A 19244-nucleotide genomic window follows, 5' to 3' on the forward strand; every position below is an offset into this window, starting at 1 on the left:
TGTAGCTTTTTGTCCACAAAACTTTGTCTTCAAAATAAGGGTGCGTCTTATATTCCGAAAAATACAATAGATTGGTCTTTAGTGTCATTATTGTTCTCTCTTCCTTCAAAGGTTAACCAAAGTTTTATCTATTTCTTAACTTACTAATAAATGACTTTGTCAAAAAAATGAAGTCATTTTCCAGCAAGCAGGATTGTAGATTGGTAGTTTGTGTGATATTACATAATTACAGTGACGCCGGCCTTTTGATCAATTAATATTAACTTCTAACAGAGCCCATCAGGTCAGCTGAGCATGCTATAAGCCTACCCATCAGGTCAGCTGAGCATGCTATAAGCCTATCCATCAGGTCAGCTGAGCATGCTATAAGCCTATCCATCGGGTCAGCTGAGCATGCTATAAGCCTATCCATCGGGCCAGCTGAGCATGCTATAAGCCTATTCTTGTCAAAACGCTTTATAGCAGCCTAGTCATTATAAATCGCGTTTCGACCAAGGATTTGAGTTACTAGAAACCGAGCTAATCCGATGGGCCAACAATACTGAGGAAAATGGCTTCGTACTGAAGTATCGTGCAGCACGCAAAGTGTATGAGGAAAATAGCTTCGTACTGAAGCATCGTGCAGTACCCAAATTGTGTGAGAAAAATAGCTTCGTACTGAAGCGTCGTGCAGTACCCAAAGTGTATGAGGAAAATAGCTTCGTACTGAAGCATCGTGCAGTACCCAAATTGTGTGAGAAAAATAGCTTCGTACTGAAGCATCGTGCAGCACGCAAAGTGTATGAGGAAAATAGCTTCGTACTGAAGCATCGTGCAGTACCCAAATTGTGTGAGAAAAATAGCTTCGTACTGAAGCGTCGTGCAGTACCCAAAGTGTACGAGGAAAATAGCTTCGTACTGAAGCATCGTGCAGCACCCAAAGTGTACGAGGAAAATAGCTTCGTACTGAAGCATCGTGCAGTACCCAAAGTGTATGAGAAAAATAGCTTCGTACTGAAGCATCGTGCAGTACCCAAAGTGTATGAGAAAAATAGCTTCGTACTGAAGCATCGTGCAGCACCCAAAGTGTACGAGGAAAATAGCTTCGTACTGAAGCATCGTGCAGCACGCAAAGTGTATGCCAGAGATGCTTTTATACTCTTCTTACAGGAAACCTTTAATATACTAGCAACATAACGAGAGATGTGGGGAACAGTTATCAGCCTTAGTGCAGTATAATATCACACATAACTAGCGGATTCTCTAAATGTTACCAGTGATTTTGCGATATAATATCACATAAAAACTACTGGAAATCGCGGAATTCGTTTTTTTTTAATTTTATTATTGTTTTTTTTTTTTAATTTATTTGTTGTTGTTATTGTTGTTGTTCTGCTAACAGTCTTTGAAGAAAACATGTCACGTGGTTTGAGGTGAGATGATTCGTTAGAATTTTATCATACTTTAAACTCGGCTCGGAAACTTGAAAATGTACATTTTAAGGTAAAAAAAAATGTGTGATACTTTATCATTCAACTTCTATATGATTGGTTTTAAAGTTTTGCCAGCGCTGGTGTTAGGTCTTAGGGTATTCTCTTCATAATCGCATAATTGTCTGTTGAATGAATAATTTTAAACAGACTTTAAATTCAAGTTCCAATTTGATGTACCTACTCTGCTTGATAATTATACCATAAGCAAAAAATCCCTCTACGACGGTAGTTGAAATGTTTTTAATACATTTATTTTCTTGTGGTAGAATGTAAAAACATTTTGGCCTACCTACGATGGTGTAGAGTATTTTTGGTGTTGTAAAAAAGAAAATGATTGGTTTGGCTTGTTTTTAATTTTGCGCAACTCTACATGAGGGTTATCTGCGATAGCCGTCCCTAATTTAGCAGTGATAGACAAGAAGGAAATCAGTTAATCAACCACTGCTTACTCTTTTACCAACGAATAGTGGGATTGACCGTAGATTTATGACGCCCCACGGATGAAAAAAGCGAGCAAAAAGCCGTGTGGATGTACGATTCCTGCTATCTTAAATCTGTGAAAACTCACGTTAATTGATTTTTTTAAGAAGTTGCAAATCTTTTTATTTATCTCGTGTTTAGATCCGAGTGAGTTTGAGTTGATTGTTTTATGCAGTTTTCCGCCATTTTGGAAGCCAACTTTACATTGTGAAATAAGCAAAGAAACATTAAAAGAGTTGAACTCAAACATCATTGTTTAGGAATCATATTTTACGATCAGCTGTTTCTTAGTAACAAGATTACTAGATCTTTCATTGTCACCATTCTCCATTTGTTTAACAGCACCTTCAACAGTTCATTCGTTACTGTTGAAATTGATTTTAACATCAGAAAATTTATCACCTAAAACTTCACCTTAAAGTTTTAAAATGATATAAATAAATATGGTCAAAATATTCTTTCTTTTTTTCGTCTCCTATGTATATTAGATTGCGAGTCGAGTGCCCTAACCACATGATGCCAGGCCTGGATTTTTTTTTTTTTTTAGAAATTAGCGTAATCTATTACCGGTGTAGCGAAAGTTTACATTGTTTACTTGGATAAATACCGTAGTAAATATCACATACTTATTTAATTATGTTTTACATATAGTATGGTAAATTATTTCTTTATTGTGAAGCATAAAGTTATACAATATTCATTCGTCCATTTTAATAAAGAAGCTTGAGTGTTTTGTAATGCATAGCTCGTTCCACCCCTTTTTCCTGCGGATTTGATCAGAATCGTTAAGCATGCGCAACTCTAAGTACGCTACTTTGAAAGAATATCAAACGATCAATACAATACCATATTCAATGACTTTCAAATGTTTCTGATAAACTGATGGGTCAATTTTGACAATATATATATATACACACACGCACCACGGAATACCGAAAACCACCATTTTACATAAATAATAAAATCAATATGCATCCACAGATGTTGCATTAATAAAAAATTATCCATCGAGATCTGACAAATAAAATGCGCTAACTATTGACGAATCATGTAACGTCACGTCACAGTCAATCAACCAATAACGAATTATCCCCAAAACTGTTGACACTAGTAATACATTACAATTTTAGTGCCTACAACGCCACTCTTCGGCCTGTACCCCAATCAATAAAACGGTTAATTTATCCACTACAAGATGTTAGGAATTATGTTTTAAGTAACCTTACTGTGAAGTTTCCTCAAAAATTTCAATATATTCTAAAGTTTTAACTCTGATGGAATTTATAGATTAATTTGATAACGTTCATTATATTTCACTAGTTCATAAAACATTTCATTTTTTTACTCATTTGTTGTAGTGTCAATGTTTTTACAAAAAAAATGTAACAGTACTTTAAGAACATTATTGACGATTTATACTTCTGTAAAAATTCAAAAAACTGAACATTTTTTCATTATAAGACAATGCCTATTTTAAATTATTTTTAATATTTGTGGCTATTATTAAGGAACTAAATCCCTCTATTTTTCTGAGGTAACGAGAAAATTATTGCCACAAAATTATAAACACAGTACCTTTTTGCCAGAAATTTTCCAACTAGCAACTGACCTCCATTTATATTTTACCCCGTGTATAATAAAAAATTTAAATGAAAAATTTATTTAAAAAAAAAAAACTAACATCTGGCGATAATTATAAAGTAATTTCAAACAGTTGAGTTTTAAGTGCGCAAATTTAGAATAATTTTAGATCTAAAGAGCTTTGTGAGTCGTTAATAGTAGGGTGGTTTTTAGCTATAAATGTGGAGTTCGAGGCCTAAAGATCCTGTAATAATAACAGAGGAATCGTTAAATGAAATATTATGACCCGTGGTTTCAGCATGTGAACAAATGGATCACAAGGTGGGAAACGTAAAACGTACAAAGACTGCTTGAAATCAACAATGAAACTCTGTAACATTGATAACTGAGAACTGGTAGCTCAAGTCGTGGCGTAAGTTAGTTCACAGTTGGACATCTGTCTTTGAATCTCGCCGCATCAAGGATGCAGAACCCAAGCAGCGTCTTTCCAAGTCTCGTCAACAAAATCTACAGTCAGCTGCCCCAAACCCAGAATTCTCCTGTACACAGTGCGGAAGGTTTCATGCATGAACATCAAAAACCACGTGCTGGACGAACATGACATAAAAGTAACTGCTGTATTTTAGGAAATAAAACACATTTAATGGTCTTTTAAACATATACACATTTAACAACCATTGATGAGAGCAGAACAACAAATCGTTTATTACAGCACAAACTGACGTGTTGATTTATGTAAAGTAATCAAAGAATGTGAATATAACCTTAGTCACATTCATAACTTATTATTACACACTTTTATCTAGCCAGAGAAATAAACAGATTCTACTGATATTAATCAGGTACGAAACATAATGCTAATGCAATTGATACTCTTTTATCTTTCAAATAAAGGTCACATTGTGAGACTGAATCAAACGTCTCATGTAAATATCAAAAGAACGATGAAACGTCAAAAACTAACTAAACGATATTCTTCCAAAGTATTGGTACTTTAATAATACTTGTGATAATTGCTAATGAAATTAGTATTGGTACTTTAATAATACTTGTGATAATGAAATTAATCTGAATAAGAATGTAACCTCAAACACACATTTTTTTAAACAATATAACATGGAGGGGGAAACTTGAAGATTATCATTAACGTGTTAAGTCTTCTGTGAGAAATGGTGGGGAACCTAGGAATCTCACATTTGTTAACCCAATTTATCCTAAATAGGTACACTTACAAGGGAGAGAATTACCTGAACAACATTAAATTTGCTGAAAATGGTACAGGTGTTAAAATATCAGTTTTGCATAATTTCTCAAACCTTTATAGCATAAAATAAAATGAAATTTAGGGATTGTAATATTTTCATACATACCACACCCACAACTGAAGTATTTAATTATGGGCTCATACAATGTTAATTCAGATAATTCAGACTCTTGTAAAGCATACTAAGTTGACATAAATCAAATTAATAAATACTACAACTGAGCAGACTTTGATCGAAGAAACTCAAAGTGTACATATACAAGATATGTAAAAATATCCAGTTAGTGGAACACTTCAAACTGTTACTGTAGTTTTATGACAAACGAAGTGGTTATAATTTCCAAATGTGCGACTAGGAGCACGCTGTGACTGCCACATAATCACAGGTGTATTTCTACTGGCGATGAAAAGTGTATTTACATCTTTTGGTGACAGATTACAGTTTCTACATGATTCCTCACAGAAATCAAGGACAGTAAAACATGGGGTTCAGCCCAGCCTATTCCCAAGATGGTATCCATTTTTGTATGAAGTACCAGTATATTCTGGTTTTATACTTACCTTTTACATCTGGATTCTTTTAGAACCATCTAAGTGATGCTCCTGTTGGGTAACCTTTCCTTACAAAAAAGCTGAACCCCCCACACACTACTTGTGTGGTGACACTCGGACTCACCCATGAATGAAAGAGAGTTACTACTGGGTTCTTTCCCAACTGTCATTGGTTAACAATGTAGACGAGCATAGTTTAAAAGTATGCAGATGCACATGTGAGGAACACAATGCACTCTATTTGACAAACTCTGTATCAATTTTCGGAGCATATTTTTGCACATCTTATTTATGTACACTGGGTATTCTTTTAACTAATAATTTCAATAATATTAACTTAAAAAGAAAAAAAATTATATGTAACATCAGTCAACATTCCCCCCATCCCCAAAAATACATTAATATCTATACACCAATAATCAGTTTTACTCCCACAACTAGTGTTTTTGAAGTAATAATATCAGAAACGATTAACGAGGCAGTATTTGTACTCTGTTTTACAAAAGAAAAATTGAAATAAATCTGTTAGCCCAACTAATCTGTTAACATTGTTAAAACTTTGTATACACGAGGTATAAAGATTTTTTTAAGACTTATTCCATTTCCAAATATTGTACATTTAAAAAATATCAATCATTTTTGTTACTTTTACTCAGTTAACTAAGAAATGTACAGATGACCTACCTAGATGACTGAGTAGTAAGAAGTTTAGAATGTATTAAGATACTTTTCACCATCACTACATATCACTCACCTAGGTAAGCTGTCCGTGCAACCCTTAGTTAACTATATTTATATTTGACAGGAATGTCTTCTGTACTGTTAAGTGATTAACAGTTTTTCATGATCTCTACTTAAGTCTGTGATGACAGATGATACACCAAACACTTCAATAACAACAAATTACACTGGGGAAATCTTAAAAATTATGAAATTAAATATCTAAAGTGCCTCAAAGTAAAAGTCAATTTATTAAAAACATGAGAGCTTCAAAAATATATATTTCAGACTCATAAAGCTTTAAGTATTTTCTATCACAACTATGCTTTTTTTTTTTTAAACAAAGTCATTCCAAACAAATTAAAAGCATTTCCCCATTCCACAACTTCTAGTGTCAAAAAAAGGTTAAACCCTTATTTCTAATTATTTGGGTAAACCCATCGATTGTACTGTCTTCTATCAACAATCTTAGTACTGATTTTCTGCTCATATCAACCATTTTATTTTCCAACATCAGCCGCTAGCATTTAAAGACCAAAAGTGTTAAGTTTGTTTTGTTTTTACAACCCTGTTTTACTTTATCATATTACAATCATGTAAAAATACCGTAATTAACAGTACAATCCCATTATTGTAGGAGAAGCGACTTTTTTTTTTCCACAAAAATTTTAATTACAAATTAGTGTTATCTATCTTTGAAAAAGGAAATACAGACAACGGAAGAAATATTCTATACAGTTAAAAGTTTACAATTTTACAGTAGTTTTAGGGCAAGTTTTATTTAAAAAAAAAATCCACTTTGTAATTCTATTTAATTCCAATAAACAAGGCATTCTAATAAATTAAAAAGAAGACTTAAAAACAAAAAGAATCTTTTAAATTCATCACAAAAGATCACCAGAAGGATCAGATATTTCTGTGATGAGATTGAATGAGTTCAATCATCTGATTTGTAGTTCATACCCTACACACCAGGTGTTTGAACCTTTTACAATCCGAACACAGAAAAACTACTCGTTTTCTGTCTCATTACATTTTGATATATAACTAAGTTACTCCAAGCCCCCCCCCCCCCACTGCTCTTTACCCCAAAGAATAAAAAAAAAGTAGATATTACACAATTCTAAGGCTAAATGTTACGTGAAAGTACAAAAAAAACAAAATACATATCTACGATTTAACAATAACCATGCAGTCCTGCCAATGATGAAATACTTTTTATAAACTCCTACTAATAATAGCATACCAAAGTTGAAACTAAACACAGTTTTATATATTCTTCACTGGCTAGAGTGGACTTTCCACCTTTCTCATATTAACTGGCATATATCTTTCATTACAAAGTTTTCTGTAGTTTGTCTGCTGTCAGTTTTGTTGTCCCACGCTAACATTCTATACTTAGTGTTGACAAATTTCCAAAGTAATCTTTTTAAAGTGGTTAATACTATTACAAACAAATAAAGGTGACCTGACATTTACAATTGTTTTACATGATAAATACAGCTGTAGGTGTTCAGCACAAATTATGGTTGAAATACTACCACTGAATAGAGTTGGTTAGTATTTCTGGAGTTAAAAACGTTTGTGTTTACAGAGCATTACAGAAGTCATTCAACATTACAATATCTGTTTCTTATTGTTGTTTGGTTACAAAACTCAGAAATATAACACATAGATTTTACATTTATTATTCACACAGTTGCACTTCACTGCAATAAAGGTGAGAGCTGTACTCTTATCAGAAACATTACTTCATTTTTCTCAATAGCAATCCCCCAGATCCATTCAAAGTTGAATTAAAACCTAACTGCCTTTTGTTGTGTGATCTACAATTAAAATTCCTTGCACGCACCTGTTTCCTCAAAGTCTGATTTTTTCTGTACATGTAGCTGTTCCTTATTGTTTACCAACAATACTTCTTCGAATACACAGTTCTACATGTCAAATGTAGAACTCTCAATCCCAGTATCTTATGATCCACTGTGTACTCAAAACTCTGCAAAAATACTTTAGTTTCAAATGTTGACTGGGCTTACACTAATAAACAATCTGATTTACATGACGGAGTAACTATAATGCTGCAAGGTATAAACACCCCCAACAGACAACCTGTACGGAAACAATGCGATTCTTTCACTTTTGAAATGCTTCCGATGGTATGAGACTGCTCATCTGAAATTGGACAGAAAATTATTTTAAATTTCACAATACCTTTACTAAATAAGGTAACTCCTAAAATCAAGCATTTTAAGCTGGCAAAGAAATTAAATTTTATTGAAATGTCATGTTGAATTTTACTAAAACTTTCAAATATAAAATCCCAGATATTTATTTTATGGTAACTTACATTTAACTCATTAAACACCAGCGCAGATTTCTGGTAGTTCCATTCATTTTCTTCCAGGCACCTGTCACAGACAAATGGTAAACTTTATTGAAACATTTACAGTATTTAAATTATAGGCAGAAAACAAAAAAGCTGCTAATTAATTGAAATATATCATTTTAACCATATATATGATACTACATATTAAAATTTTTCATAGTATTATACCTTCCCCATTTCATTAACTTCACTGTGTAAAAGAGTACATAAGTAATGGAAATTATTAGGTTCTGGTAAATATCTTATAACAATATCACTTACGTAAGCAAATACATAACGTTTATATTTTACTAAAGTTTTTCAGCAGAAGTTTAATAATGTTAATTGGACTAAGTTGTCTCTCTTCAAGTGGAAATAAAAAAAACTCATTTCTTAGTATTATTACTTCGGGTAAAAGTATCCACAGATTGTTAATATGACGCGTTTAACTTTTTCTTCTTTAAGACGAGAAAAGCTTTTTGAAGAATATTTTACAAAAATATTCAAACATGTTTGTTAAAGCTGAAGTTTTTAGAAAGTGATTGAAGTTTAAAGAATTACATGATCAGATATTACTATTATATAAAATCAAAAATATCTATGTCACAGACAAATTCAACAAACAACCACATGTGTAACTAAGAGAAAAAGATTCCTCACTTGGCTGAAAAACTTTCATTCATTCCAGTCTGTCTCATGAATTGTTCAACCATCTGTTTCTTTTCAATGAGAGATTTTTCTGTGCTGGGACCTGGACTAGAAATGGGGCTTGGTGTTGGAGTTAGCTTGTAAGCCTATGAAAACCAAAAGAGAAGACAGCATATTACCATAGTTTTTAATCATTTTCTGGTATTCAGTATATTAAATGGTTCACACTTGAAACTGTATCACAATAAAGCCCTTTACTGTTTTACTGTTTGTTTGTTTCAGAGTAAAGCAACATTGGGCTATCCGCTGTGTCCACCACAGGGAATCAAACCTCGGACCTTAGTGTTGTAACTCCATGAACTTACTGCTGTTCCACCAGGGAAAGTTATGAATAACAATAATACACAAATAACTAAAAGTTGTTTATCCATGAATTGATACGTTGAGAGATGTTTTTCTCTCAGAAATGAAATAAGTATTATTAATACATGTATCAAAATGTATTTTTAAATACAATGAATCTAAATTGCTTACAAATAATGTACTTTCTACATCTTACCTCTACTTGGCTGTGAGAGGCGTTAGAAATGAATAAGTTGTCATTAACAACTGAGAACCTATAAAAAATAAGATATTATCAACACTCAAACATTTAACAAGTAATAATAGACCAGTTTTAAATGCCACAAAATAAAAATAAAATGACAAACTAAGATACTAACTGTGATTAAAAATTTGGCACTACTCTCCAAATTAAACACACAAATGGTGAATCTTTTTATATAAAATACTTTTACAAAATCAATTCAGCTTCAATACCTTTATGTCAAAGTTGTGGTTTTTCCTATACCTGAATTAAAAGATACATTACAAATAAAGGACCGAGAGAACTATTCCTGAGTTAGGGTAATCATGCTATTTTAACTGAAACTGCCGTATTTCAATGTTTCTATGACATCTTATGAAAACATAGTAACTTCAGAAAGTATTACACACTGCCTTTAACTGTGGTATATAACTCTGGAATAAAGTTTCATAAATGGAAAACATATAATCTTGATATTAACTGAACATAACAATATCGCTATTGCTAAAATAATGACGTGTGTGTCACAGCAACATAATCACTTTCACATACCCCCTACTTTTTGGACATGAAGAATAAAACAAATAACACAGAAAAACCCTTACCCACGACCTTGAGGAACAACAACAAAAGCTCTACTGAATGTCCACAACTGTTGTTTGTGTTTCGATTTTCCAACTATAAAACAATTATGATGAGAATTTAGTATATTTAGAGAGCAAGCTGAAAGGTAACAAAGATATTGGAGTAGTAGCATTAGAACAACTAATTTCAACTATATTCTAACAGTTTAGTGAAATCATTTCAACTAAAGCTATTACTTTCATACACTGAAGAAATGGACAAAAACTCAGAATTAACTACAGTGAGAGGTACCATTAAAAAAGTCACAGTTTCATGACATAAGTCACACTGTACATACCTATTCAGAGACAGGTTAATCAACTCTTCATAACACTAATAAAATTAAACACGGTGCAAAAATATCAGATTACGTTACCTAATTCATCAGCTAAGACAAGGGTTACCATACAGACAGGGCTTTCTTTTTAGTTACCGTAGACAGATCTCCATCATAGAGTTACACGTGACTTAAGATGATACTACATTCACATGGGTTAGGGCACTTAAGTTAAAGACACTTAAGAATAAAGACGGACTCAAAAGTTTAAAACTCATTTTAAAGTAATTAGAAATTATTGAGTTTATTTAAATCAGAAGCACTATAATATCTGTCCTTTACACGTATACTGCTGAATTCTTTATTGAATGTGAATTTCTAACATTACTTTGAATTTAGAATTTCTTCTTAATACACGCCTTAAATTTCATTACATCTTTTTTCTTTCTCGCTAAGTAAAGCAAAGTTCATTCACAATAATAATATTATTAAGTAGAAGAAAAAAAAAGACGTTATGTTAAAATCATATTCATTTCAAAATTTAAAAGAAAAGAAAATAGCTTGCTAGCACACCTGAAAAATAAATCAACATAGTCTTAAGACAGCTTTTTATTGGTTGTTACTCATGGTTAAGAAACTTGAAATTATCACTAATAAAGAAGAAGAAAGAGTAGGACCTTAATAAGAACAACTAACTAAAGTCTCGTATCAACACAGTTGTGGTTCTTAAACTTTTTTTGATCGACGACCATCTACTAGTCCTACCTCACCAACTTTTGCTTGCCACCACAAAAAACTTATCAAAATTAATGGGAAAATTGACAGTGATTTTCATGTGACTTGCATTTTGGGCCAGCTTCCTAACCACCAGTGGACCACAGACAACAATTTGAGAACCAATGCAACAGAGCACTCACTAGGACAGTTTGGCACGTCCGTCAAGTGAAAGAACACTTATTTAAAACTCTGCACTTAATTTTAATCAACTGAAATGTGAATATTTAAATACAAGAAGTAATCAAAGCATTCAATGGTTAAAAAGCAGTTTTAAAGTAAAATTTTGACGGTAAAATTTATCAAATTTAAAACTTTTAGAAACATTTTAAAAGTCCAGGTTTTACATATTTGAAATAAGCACCAACCATAAATATACAACTGACTTATAATGTGATTACTATGTGTAATATACACAATTTATAAATTATTTTTAGTTTAATGATTCCATGTGATATATTTTAGACTGACTGATAAAGAATATTAATCCTAGCCCTTTTCAGCTTTGGCAATCTGGGTATTACCTGAACAAAATGACAGCATCAAATTTTGAAATATTACGTATCCCCACGCATTTCCTCCAAAATAAAATTATAACAGAAATGTTCAGACTTAACATTTCTTTAGATGTAAGTTTTATCAATATATTTTGTCTTGAATTAAAGTTTAAAAAAAAATCGAAACTCTAACCCTAATTTTCAACATTCAACCTTCTGGTGGATTTTTTATTCAGATGGTGGAAATCATTAAATTTCCTGCCTGTGCACAGACAACTTGTCAATATACAAAAGAAAGCAAGAAATATGTATATATTCAACAACTATGGAGCTTATTTTTAGCTAAAATAGTTTGAAAACAATGAATTTTTTAAGTTGGTGTCTTCAAGAACTGTAAAATTCAACTTTCTGCATGTCTTTTTTTATTATAAATTTTTTGTTGTCAAAATCGTAAATATATCACCTGAAACCTTGGATTATTTTCTTTCTCTCTGTCTATTTACTGTCAAGTTTTTTCGTCCCTTACACAGATACACAAAAACTTAAAAGTTGTTATTGTACCTCAACTTAACTTGATGAGTATGTGGGTGATATGGGACTTTCTGCTGCCATTTAGTTACAGTATTCTGTTATTTGTAAGCCATTGAAATGTTATAAATTAACATTTCCTTGTGTATTTATTTATTTTCCTAACGTGACTGTCTTGGAAGTTAATTTTTTATACACAATCATTTTAGTTTTGAAACTCGAGTTTGGGGTAAATCCATCAACGAATGCTAAGATCGTACTTTACCATTGGTTAATTGGTTATTTTTTTTTATACACAATCATTTTAGTTTTGAAACTCGAGTCTGAGGCAAATCCATCAACGAACGCTAAGATCGTACTTTACCATTGGTCAATGATAAGTTCTTTTTGAACACATTATTCTATTATTATATGTAGGCCATAATTAAGTTTTATGTATAAAATAGAGCGAGATAAATACTATCTATTTATATTAGTTTAAGTCCTTCAGACAAATTTGTATCAAACTATTTCTTTCAACACTATGACCTATTGTATGATTATTAGGTCTTATCTGGTATATGTATAAAAAGTAAAATGCATGCACAATGGTATAATAAGTAGCTATGTTACATAATGGTTTTGATTGTAAGATAAATCATAAGTAGCTATGTTACGTAGTGGTTTTGATTGTAACATAAATCATAAGTAGCTATGTTACGTAGTGGTTTTGATTGTAACATAAATCATAAGTAGCTATGTTACGTAGTGGTTTTGATTGTAACATAAATCATAAGTAGCTGTGTTACATAGTGGTTTTGATTGTAAGATAAATCATAAGTAGCTATGTTATGCAGTGGTTTTGATTGTAAGATAAATCATAAGTAGCTATGTTATGCAGTGGTTTTGATTGTAAGATAAATCATAAGTAGCTATGTTATGCAGTGGTTTTGATTGTAACATAAATCATAAGTAGCTATGTTATGCAGTGGTTTTGATTGTAACATAAATCATAAGTTGACAAAAAAAATTCAAAAGGTATCATGGATATCATGTCATGTATTTGCAATGTCTGCATTTCAGACTTGGTGACAGTTGTTATTAATGCTTATTGATAAAAAATATAAACCTGGAGAAATACTATATCCTGGGAAGGAAAGGGTTAAAAACGTTTCTTTTGATACATTTATAACATAGATAACAGGCGTTTAACTGAATGGCAATATAACAGCAATTTATTGTAAAAGTGTTAAATAACTGAATATACTTGCAACACTAGAGAGAGAGAAAGAGTTTTTATGGTTCACTCAGTCTTACCTCCTCTAAAGACTCCACTCACTGTAAAGTTCATCAATGTAGGCTGAAACAAACAATAACAAAAGTTTAAGAACAATGTATACAAACCTGTTACCACAGAAAAACAAACTGCTTTACTTTGGGTATTCTGATTTTTAAAGGTTATATAACTAAAACATGGACAAAAATAGAAAACTGGTACATGGTAAAAAGAGCATACAGCACATTGAAATAAAAGTAATTGCACGTGTCACAACATCTTTGGTTTCCAGTAACTATGTTTTAATTATTTCAGGGCTTGTTATATTGTCAGTTTTCAATATGTTAATTGACCTTAAGTTATTTTTTAGCCGCATCATAGTGGTTTATAGAATGGCTCTGAGTTTCTCAAGTACAAACATTTTAGCTCATAGCTCTGTCATCTCTTGACCAATTTGAGATTTAATTACAATTTTGGACTCAGGAGGTCAAACCCTTTCGATTGATATATTTGACCACACCCAAGGTCTCATAGCTTAATTTACTCTAATCCTGATTAAAGGAATTTCAATTTGAGGGTAGGATGGTAGAGATCCTAATGAGTAATAAAATCAAATTGGCTAATGAGGATTCCCTCTTGTTTTAAACTTATCTATACCATGTACAATTTACTTATCATTTACAATGTTTTTTGCCACTGAACAACTTACCAAAACAAACCCAACATCTACAGTAAATGAGCTAGGCTCATGCTGAGATGCAGGGAGCTCAGACAGAGCAGACACGACAGCCAAACGCCCAAACTTCAAGAGTCTATTTCGGAAATCTAGAAAATATAATTTAAAAATTTTTTGACTATTTCGTATCAACTCAATTAGTAAGAATAAATTATTACCTTATATAACCTTGCTGTTATTTTATTTGCACACAATGGTTAGCAAACAAGCTGGAATACATATTACCGATGATTGAGTCAATTAAATGTTACTGCACATAAACCAAGACTACATTATAGAAAATAATTCTCAGTTGATCAGACAAGAAGTGTAGCTAAAAGTTTCTTTACATCCATAAATCAAAGTAACAGAATATATGTATAAACTTTCATAAACAGTTGATATAAATCCATTCTTGTTATTAAATACAAGATAAAAGCAGATTTCTCTTCTTGTTTCTAATCCTCTTGGTGAATCATAAAATTATTGCTTACTTGAGTCTTTTATTCTAAGTAGGTTTCGACTTTCATGAATATACTCATCTGGTCCTGCTTCCCTGCAAGAGTTCACATTTGTTAATTCATTAAAGGTTCTCACACTGGTAATAGAACACATATTTATTCTCATAAAACTAACACACTATCTTTGAACAGAGTAAGAAAAAAGCAGTCATTCTAAAACATAAAATTTCAAATTACAGATATTCATCATTTCATTAGCTCATCATAAATACACGATAACAGTCACCACAGGTGTAAGAATGGTAAATGGGATAAATATAGTGAAAAGGCTGGGATGTGTAGGCCCCACAGGAGTCTAGAGGTAAGTGATTTTACAATTTCAAAATGTAGAAAATGACTTTCTTTATTTAAGCTTTGAGCATTTTTAATGAGCACTCACAACTCTTAATAAGGAGCAAAAAATTCAAACTAACTTTAAAAAAGACTTCATCAGAAATTTAAATATTATAGTTCCTTTATAAATGCAAAAATTCCACGCAAATTGAAAACAACAGAAGAGATGTGGAGTTTGAAAACATTACTCCCACATCCACAGCAGGGTAAAAATTATTTTTCTCAGTGCTAATTTATCTTTGTGTTTCTTTGAAATTTTTGCCATGTTCTAAATCAAAAGCCCTTTGAGAGCAATATGCTATGAGCTTGTTGCATGTTATATGCAAGACCTTCCCTGGCATGTCCATCTTACAATAAAATTAATTAAACATGAATGGCACATAATTTCTAGGTGTTTTAAGATCTCCAACCAAGTCCATGAACATTTATTTTTCACTCCATCATCAGTTACACTGACTTTATCTGTATGATCATCAAGCCCATTTTCTTTGCAATATGGCTACTCATTTGCATTGATAACAGTGCTACTACCATATCCCATTGATCACAGTGCTACTACCCTATTCCATTGATAACAGTGCTACTACCCTATTCCATTGGTAACAGTGCTACTACCCTATTCCATTGATAACAGTGCTACTACCCTATTCCATTGGTAACAGTGCTACTACCCTATTCCATTGGTAACAGTGCTACTACCCTATTCCATTGGTTAGTAGCACTGTTATCAATGGAATAGGGTAGTAGCACTGTTCCTTATTCCATTGATAACAGTGCTACTACCTTATTCCATTGGTAACAGTGCTACTACCCTATTCCATTGGTAACAGTACTACTACCCTATTCCATTGATAACAGTGCTACTACCCTATTCCATGATTCTAAAGAAAGCCTCTTATTCATGCATCTATTCTTGTAACTGGAGACTTTGTAGGTAAAATAAAAGGTATTCAGATTAAGGTGCTAATGGAGACATAAACAAAGAATCAGTACGGCCAAGTTAGTTTTACTGCTAAACTAAAAATAAGTCACTACAAGGACAAACACTTCAACCTCTTAATTTGTTTTTCTGACTTGCATCAATCTCAAGAATGACAAAATTAAGTAAAAACAAAAGTGGACATCTGTTTGTGTATGGAAGATGACAACATCATCAGTAAAAACTTTACATTGTACAAAGTTTAATAAGAAATCATACAAATAAAAAAAACTTCAAGGCTAAAGTATTTGTGAAAAATAAAAACAATAAGCTGAACTTCTTATATAAAAACTTTAAATCCTGTAGTTGATTTTTTTTTATCAAGAAAACTGAAATATGATCTTCAAAATAATCCATTAGGAAATCCTGTCCAATATCAAGTAGTTTTCATGTGATAATGAACCAATTTCTGATTTTTCATAAATAACAACTCACCTAGAAGACTGCTTTGATACAAAAAGTGAAAACATGGCCTAGAAAAGAAAAAAAAAAACTTTTAGTATTACATCTACTAAAACTACAGCTGTGGAAAACAAAGCAGGATTTACATAGTTTAACTTACGAGTTTCTATAACCTTAACCTCCAATATCCTTGATTGGCATTACAACTAAAGAGTCAAACACACACACACTGAATATCAAACGAGTATCTCCTATTTAAAATTTTAGTATTACACCCCCCACCGAGTTCAACATAATTATGAGTTATTGATATAGAAAAGAAAAATTTGGTAACATTAAATATTTTTATTTATCTATTATACCTGTTATTCTTTAGTCTACGAAGTGTTTCAATGTACAATAACCCTTCTGTTACATGGTATGTTGATTAAAATTACATTACCAATCATATCACAAGAACCACAATTTTGTTTCTTTATAAAAATCAATAAATATAATTTTATATTTTTGTTAAGCATACAAAATCTTTACTGTATAAAAAAACTAAAGAAAGTGAAAATACTAGCTCTCATTATAAATAATTCTTCCTATACTAATTCTAGTTTGGCTTAGCTCTGTGAGGCCATGGATAAGATATTAGTACACGTCCAACAATCAAGTCAAACATTTTATAAAATAAATACCAGATTTAATGATTTGAAAAGCTGAACAAAATACATAACCGCAACTTTTGTTTTATATTACAATAAAGTACTTTGTGTTTAACAAGTCATTTGGATAGTTGAGTAAACCTATTATTTTAACCTTTGCAACAGAAATAATTCCAAAATGACTGACATCATTTAGAGTATTAGTAATTTTAACATTACACAATTACCGTAAAAAAATGGGGACAATTTCAATAAATAAATATTTTAAGACAATGTAATATTTTCTTGCACCACCACCTGTAAATTTCAGTAAGAAAAATTTGATGTCAAGCCTATCATTCACTTCCATACTTGATACTGAATTAAACAAGTTTTGATAATTCTACCCCTCATTATGTAACCCTGGAACAAGAAAAAAACAACTAGGCTTCTTATAGTGATATGATCTGTAATTTATGTGTATGGTGTTAATGCTATCTTTGAACTTACATTTATGTAGGACTGGATGTAGCATTAATCTATGAAACTAAATTGGTAGCATTAATACTAACTATTCTTAAATCCAGGATATATGTAGGTTCATTGTGGCAAGTAGAAACTAAATTGGTAGCATTAATACTAACTATTCTTAAATCACAGATATATGTAGGTTCATTGTGGTGAGTAGAAACTAAATTGGTAGCATTAATACTAACTATTCTTAAATCACAGATATATGTAGGTTCATTGTGGTGAGTAGAAACTAAATTGGTAGCATTAATACTAACTTTTCTTAAATCCCAGATATATGTAGGTCCATTGTGGTGAGTAGAAACTAAACTGGTAGCATTAATACCAACTATTCTTAAATCCCAGATATATGGTGGCCTATAAGCATACAGCAGAAACTGACTCAAAGCAACAAATTAAAAACTATTACAACATTAACAATAGTACTAGTAAGTTACTATCGTGTTATTTTTTTAAGTTTCAAAAGAGTACATTCAAAAACATTGAATGAATTATTCCACTCATGTTACTAGCAGCATAAAGCCAGCACAACTATCCAAGAATAAACTCATAAAGTCCTATACTCTGTCGTATTTCCAACTAAGCCCTACTGATTTCCCAACAGGTATCAGATAGATTCACTAATAACTACAGATTCATTCAAGAAATAAGGAATGATTCTGATTTGATAGTTTAACCCAGTCTTCCTAGTGTGTGTGTAAAATAATGAGACCGTACAAAGTTGGTAAAAATTAAAAAAATATTTTATTATTTGACAACCAGAAGGAAAATACAGTGTATGTATGAAATACAGTCACTTCTACTAGGCTAGGCTTAGTCCCACACCTTTCTTTCTTTCTTTTGGGATTGGTCTCGATAGAACTAAAAATTACAATCTTGATGCAAGCCTTTAATCAATAATATGGAACAACGAAAGTTCACCTGAATTCAGCAGGTAAGTTCGATTTCTTTGTCCAGTCAACACCACCATTGTATGACCTTTGTTCTCTCACAGGATTAGTTGGTTGAAGCATTTAGTCAATGCTAAGGATATTAGAGAGTAAATCCTTTCAACCTGGATGCTATATGTTACTGCAATATCCTCTCAAACAAAACATAGGTCACTTACTATACAGAACAAGGAAACAAAGCAACTAGAATAAGGTAACCTCAACAACTTTCTGGACCATTATTTATGCTAAAATTGCATACAAATTAAATAAGCAATAATTTCTAAAACTACCTCTATATATGTGACTAAAGCAGATTGAAAATATATGATACACCTGCATATCATAACTCTTCACTAGCTACCTTTGAGCCAAGTTGAAATGGGGTTAAAACCACTATAAACACAAAATCACAGCTCATGGAATGACAACAGAAGAAACAGGTCTAAAGAACCAGTACCAAACTTAGAGATTGAAGCTGCCAGAGTAAGCTAACCAAACTTAAAGGCAGAAAAACCCTTTTATAAAAGCCTTCCTCAGTCAATATGAACTGGAAGGGGGAACAAAAAACAAAAACTCTGA

At 31.8% G+C, this 19244-nt stretch overlaps 1 protein-coding gene across 1 annotated transcript in view; it reads right to left on the reverse strand.

Moving 5' to 3' along the window:
• Nucleotides 1-4153: 4153 nt before the first annotated feature.
• The window catches only part of LOC106466474 (nuclear RNA export factor 1-like), a 51317-nt gene continuing 36226 nt past the window's right edge, over nucleotides 4154-19244 (reverse strand). Inside the window, exons 16-24 of the mRNA XM_013926767.2 lie at nucleotides 16607-16644; nucleotides 14833-14894; nucleotides 14333-14448; nucleotides 13665-13707; nucleotides 10274-10346; nucleotides 9642-9699; nucleotides 9095-9228; nucleotides 8417-8477; nucleotides 4154-8241 (exon numbers count right to left, since the gene is read on the reverse strand). Of these exons, the coding sequence (XP_013782221.1) occupies nucleotides 8203-8241; nucleotides 8417-8477; nucleotides 9095-9228; nucleotides 9642-9699; nucleotides 10274-10346; nucleotides 13665-13707; nucleotides 14333-14448; nucleotides 14833-14894; nucleotides 16607-16644 (624 nt within the window). The 3' untranslated portion in view covers nucleotides 4154-8202. The remainder of the gene's footprint in view (nucleotides 8242-8416; nucleotides 8478-9094; nucleotides 9229-9641; nucleotides 9700-10273; nucleotides 10347-13664; nucleotides 13708-14332; nucleotides 14449-14832; nucleotides 14895-16606; nucleotides 16645-19244) is intronic.

This window comes from Limulus polyphemus, unplaced genomic scaffold, assembly GCF_000517525.1.
Source record: "Limulus polyphemus unplaced genomic scaffold, Limulus_polyphemus-2.1.2 Scaffold2271, whole genome shotgun sequence".
Classification (NCBI taxonomy): Eukaryota; Metazoa; Arthropoda; class Merostomata; order Xiphosura; family Limulidae; genus Limulus; species Limulus polyphemus.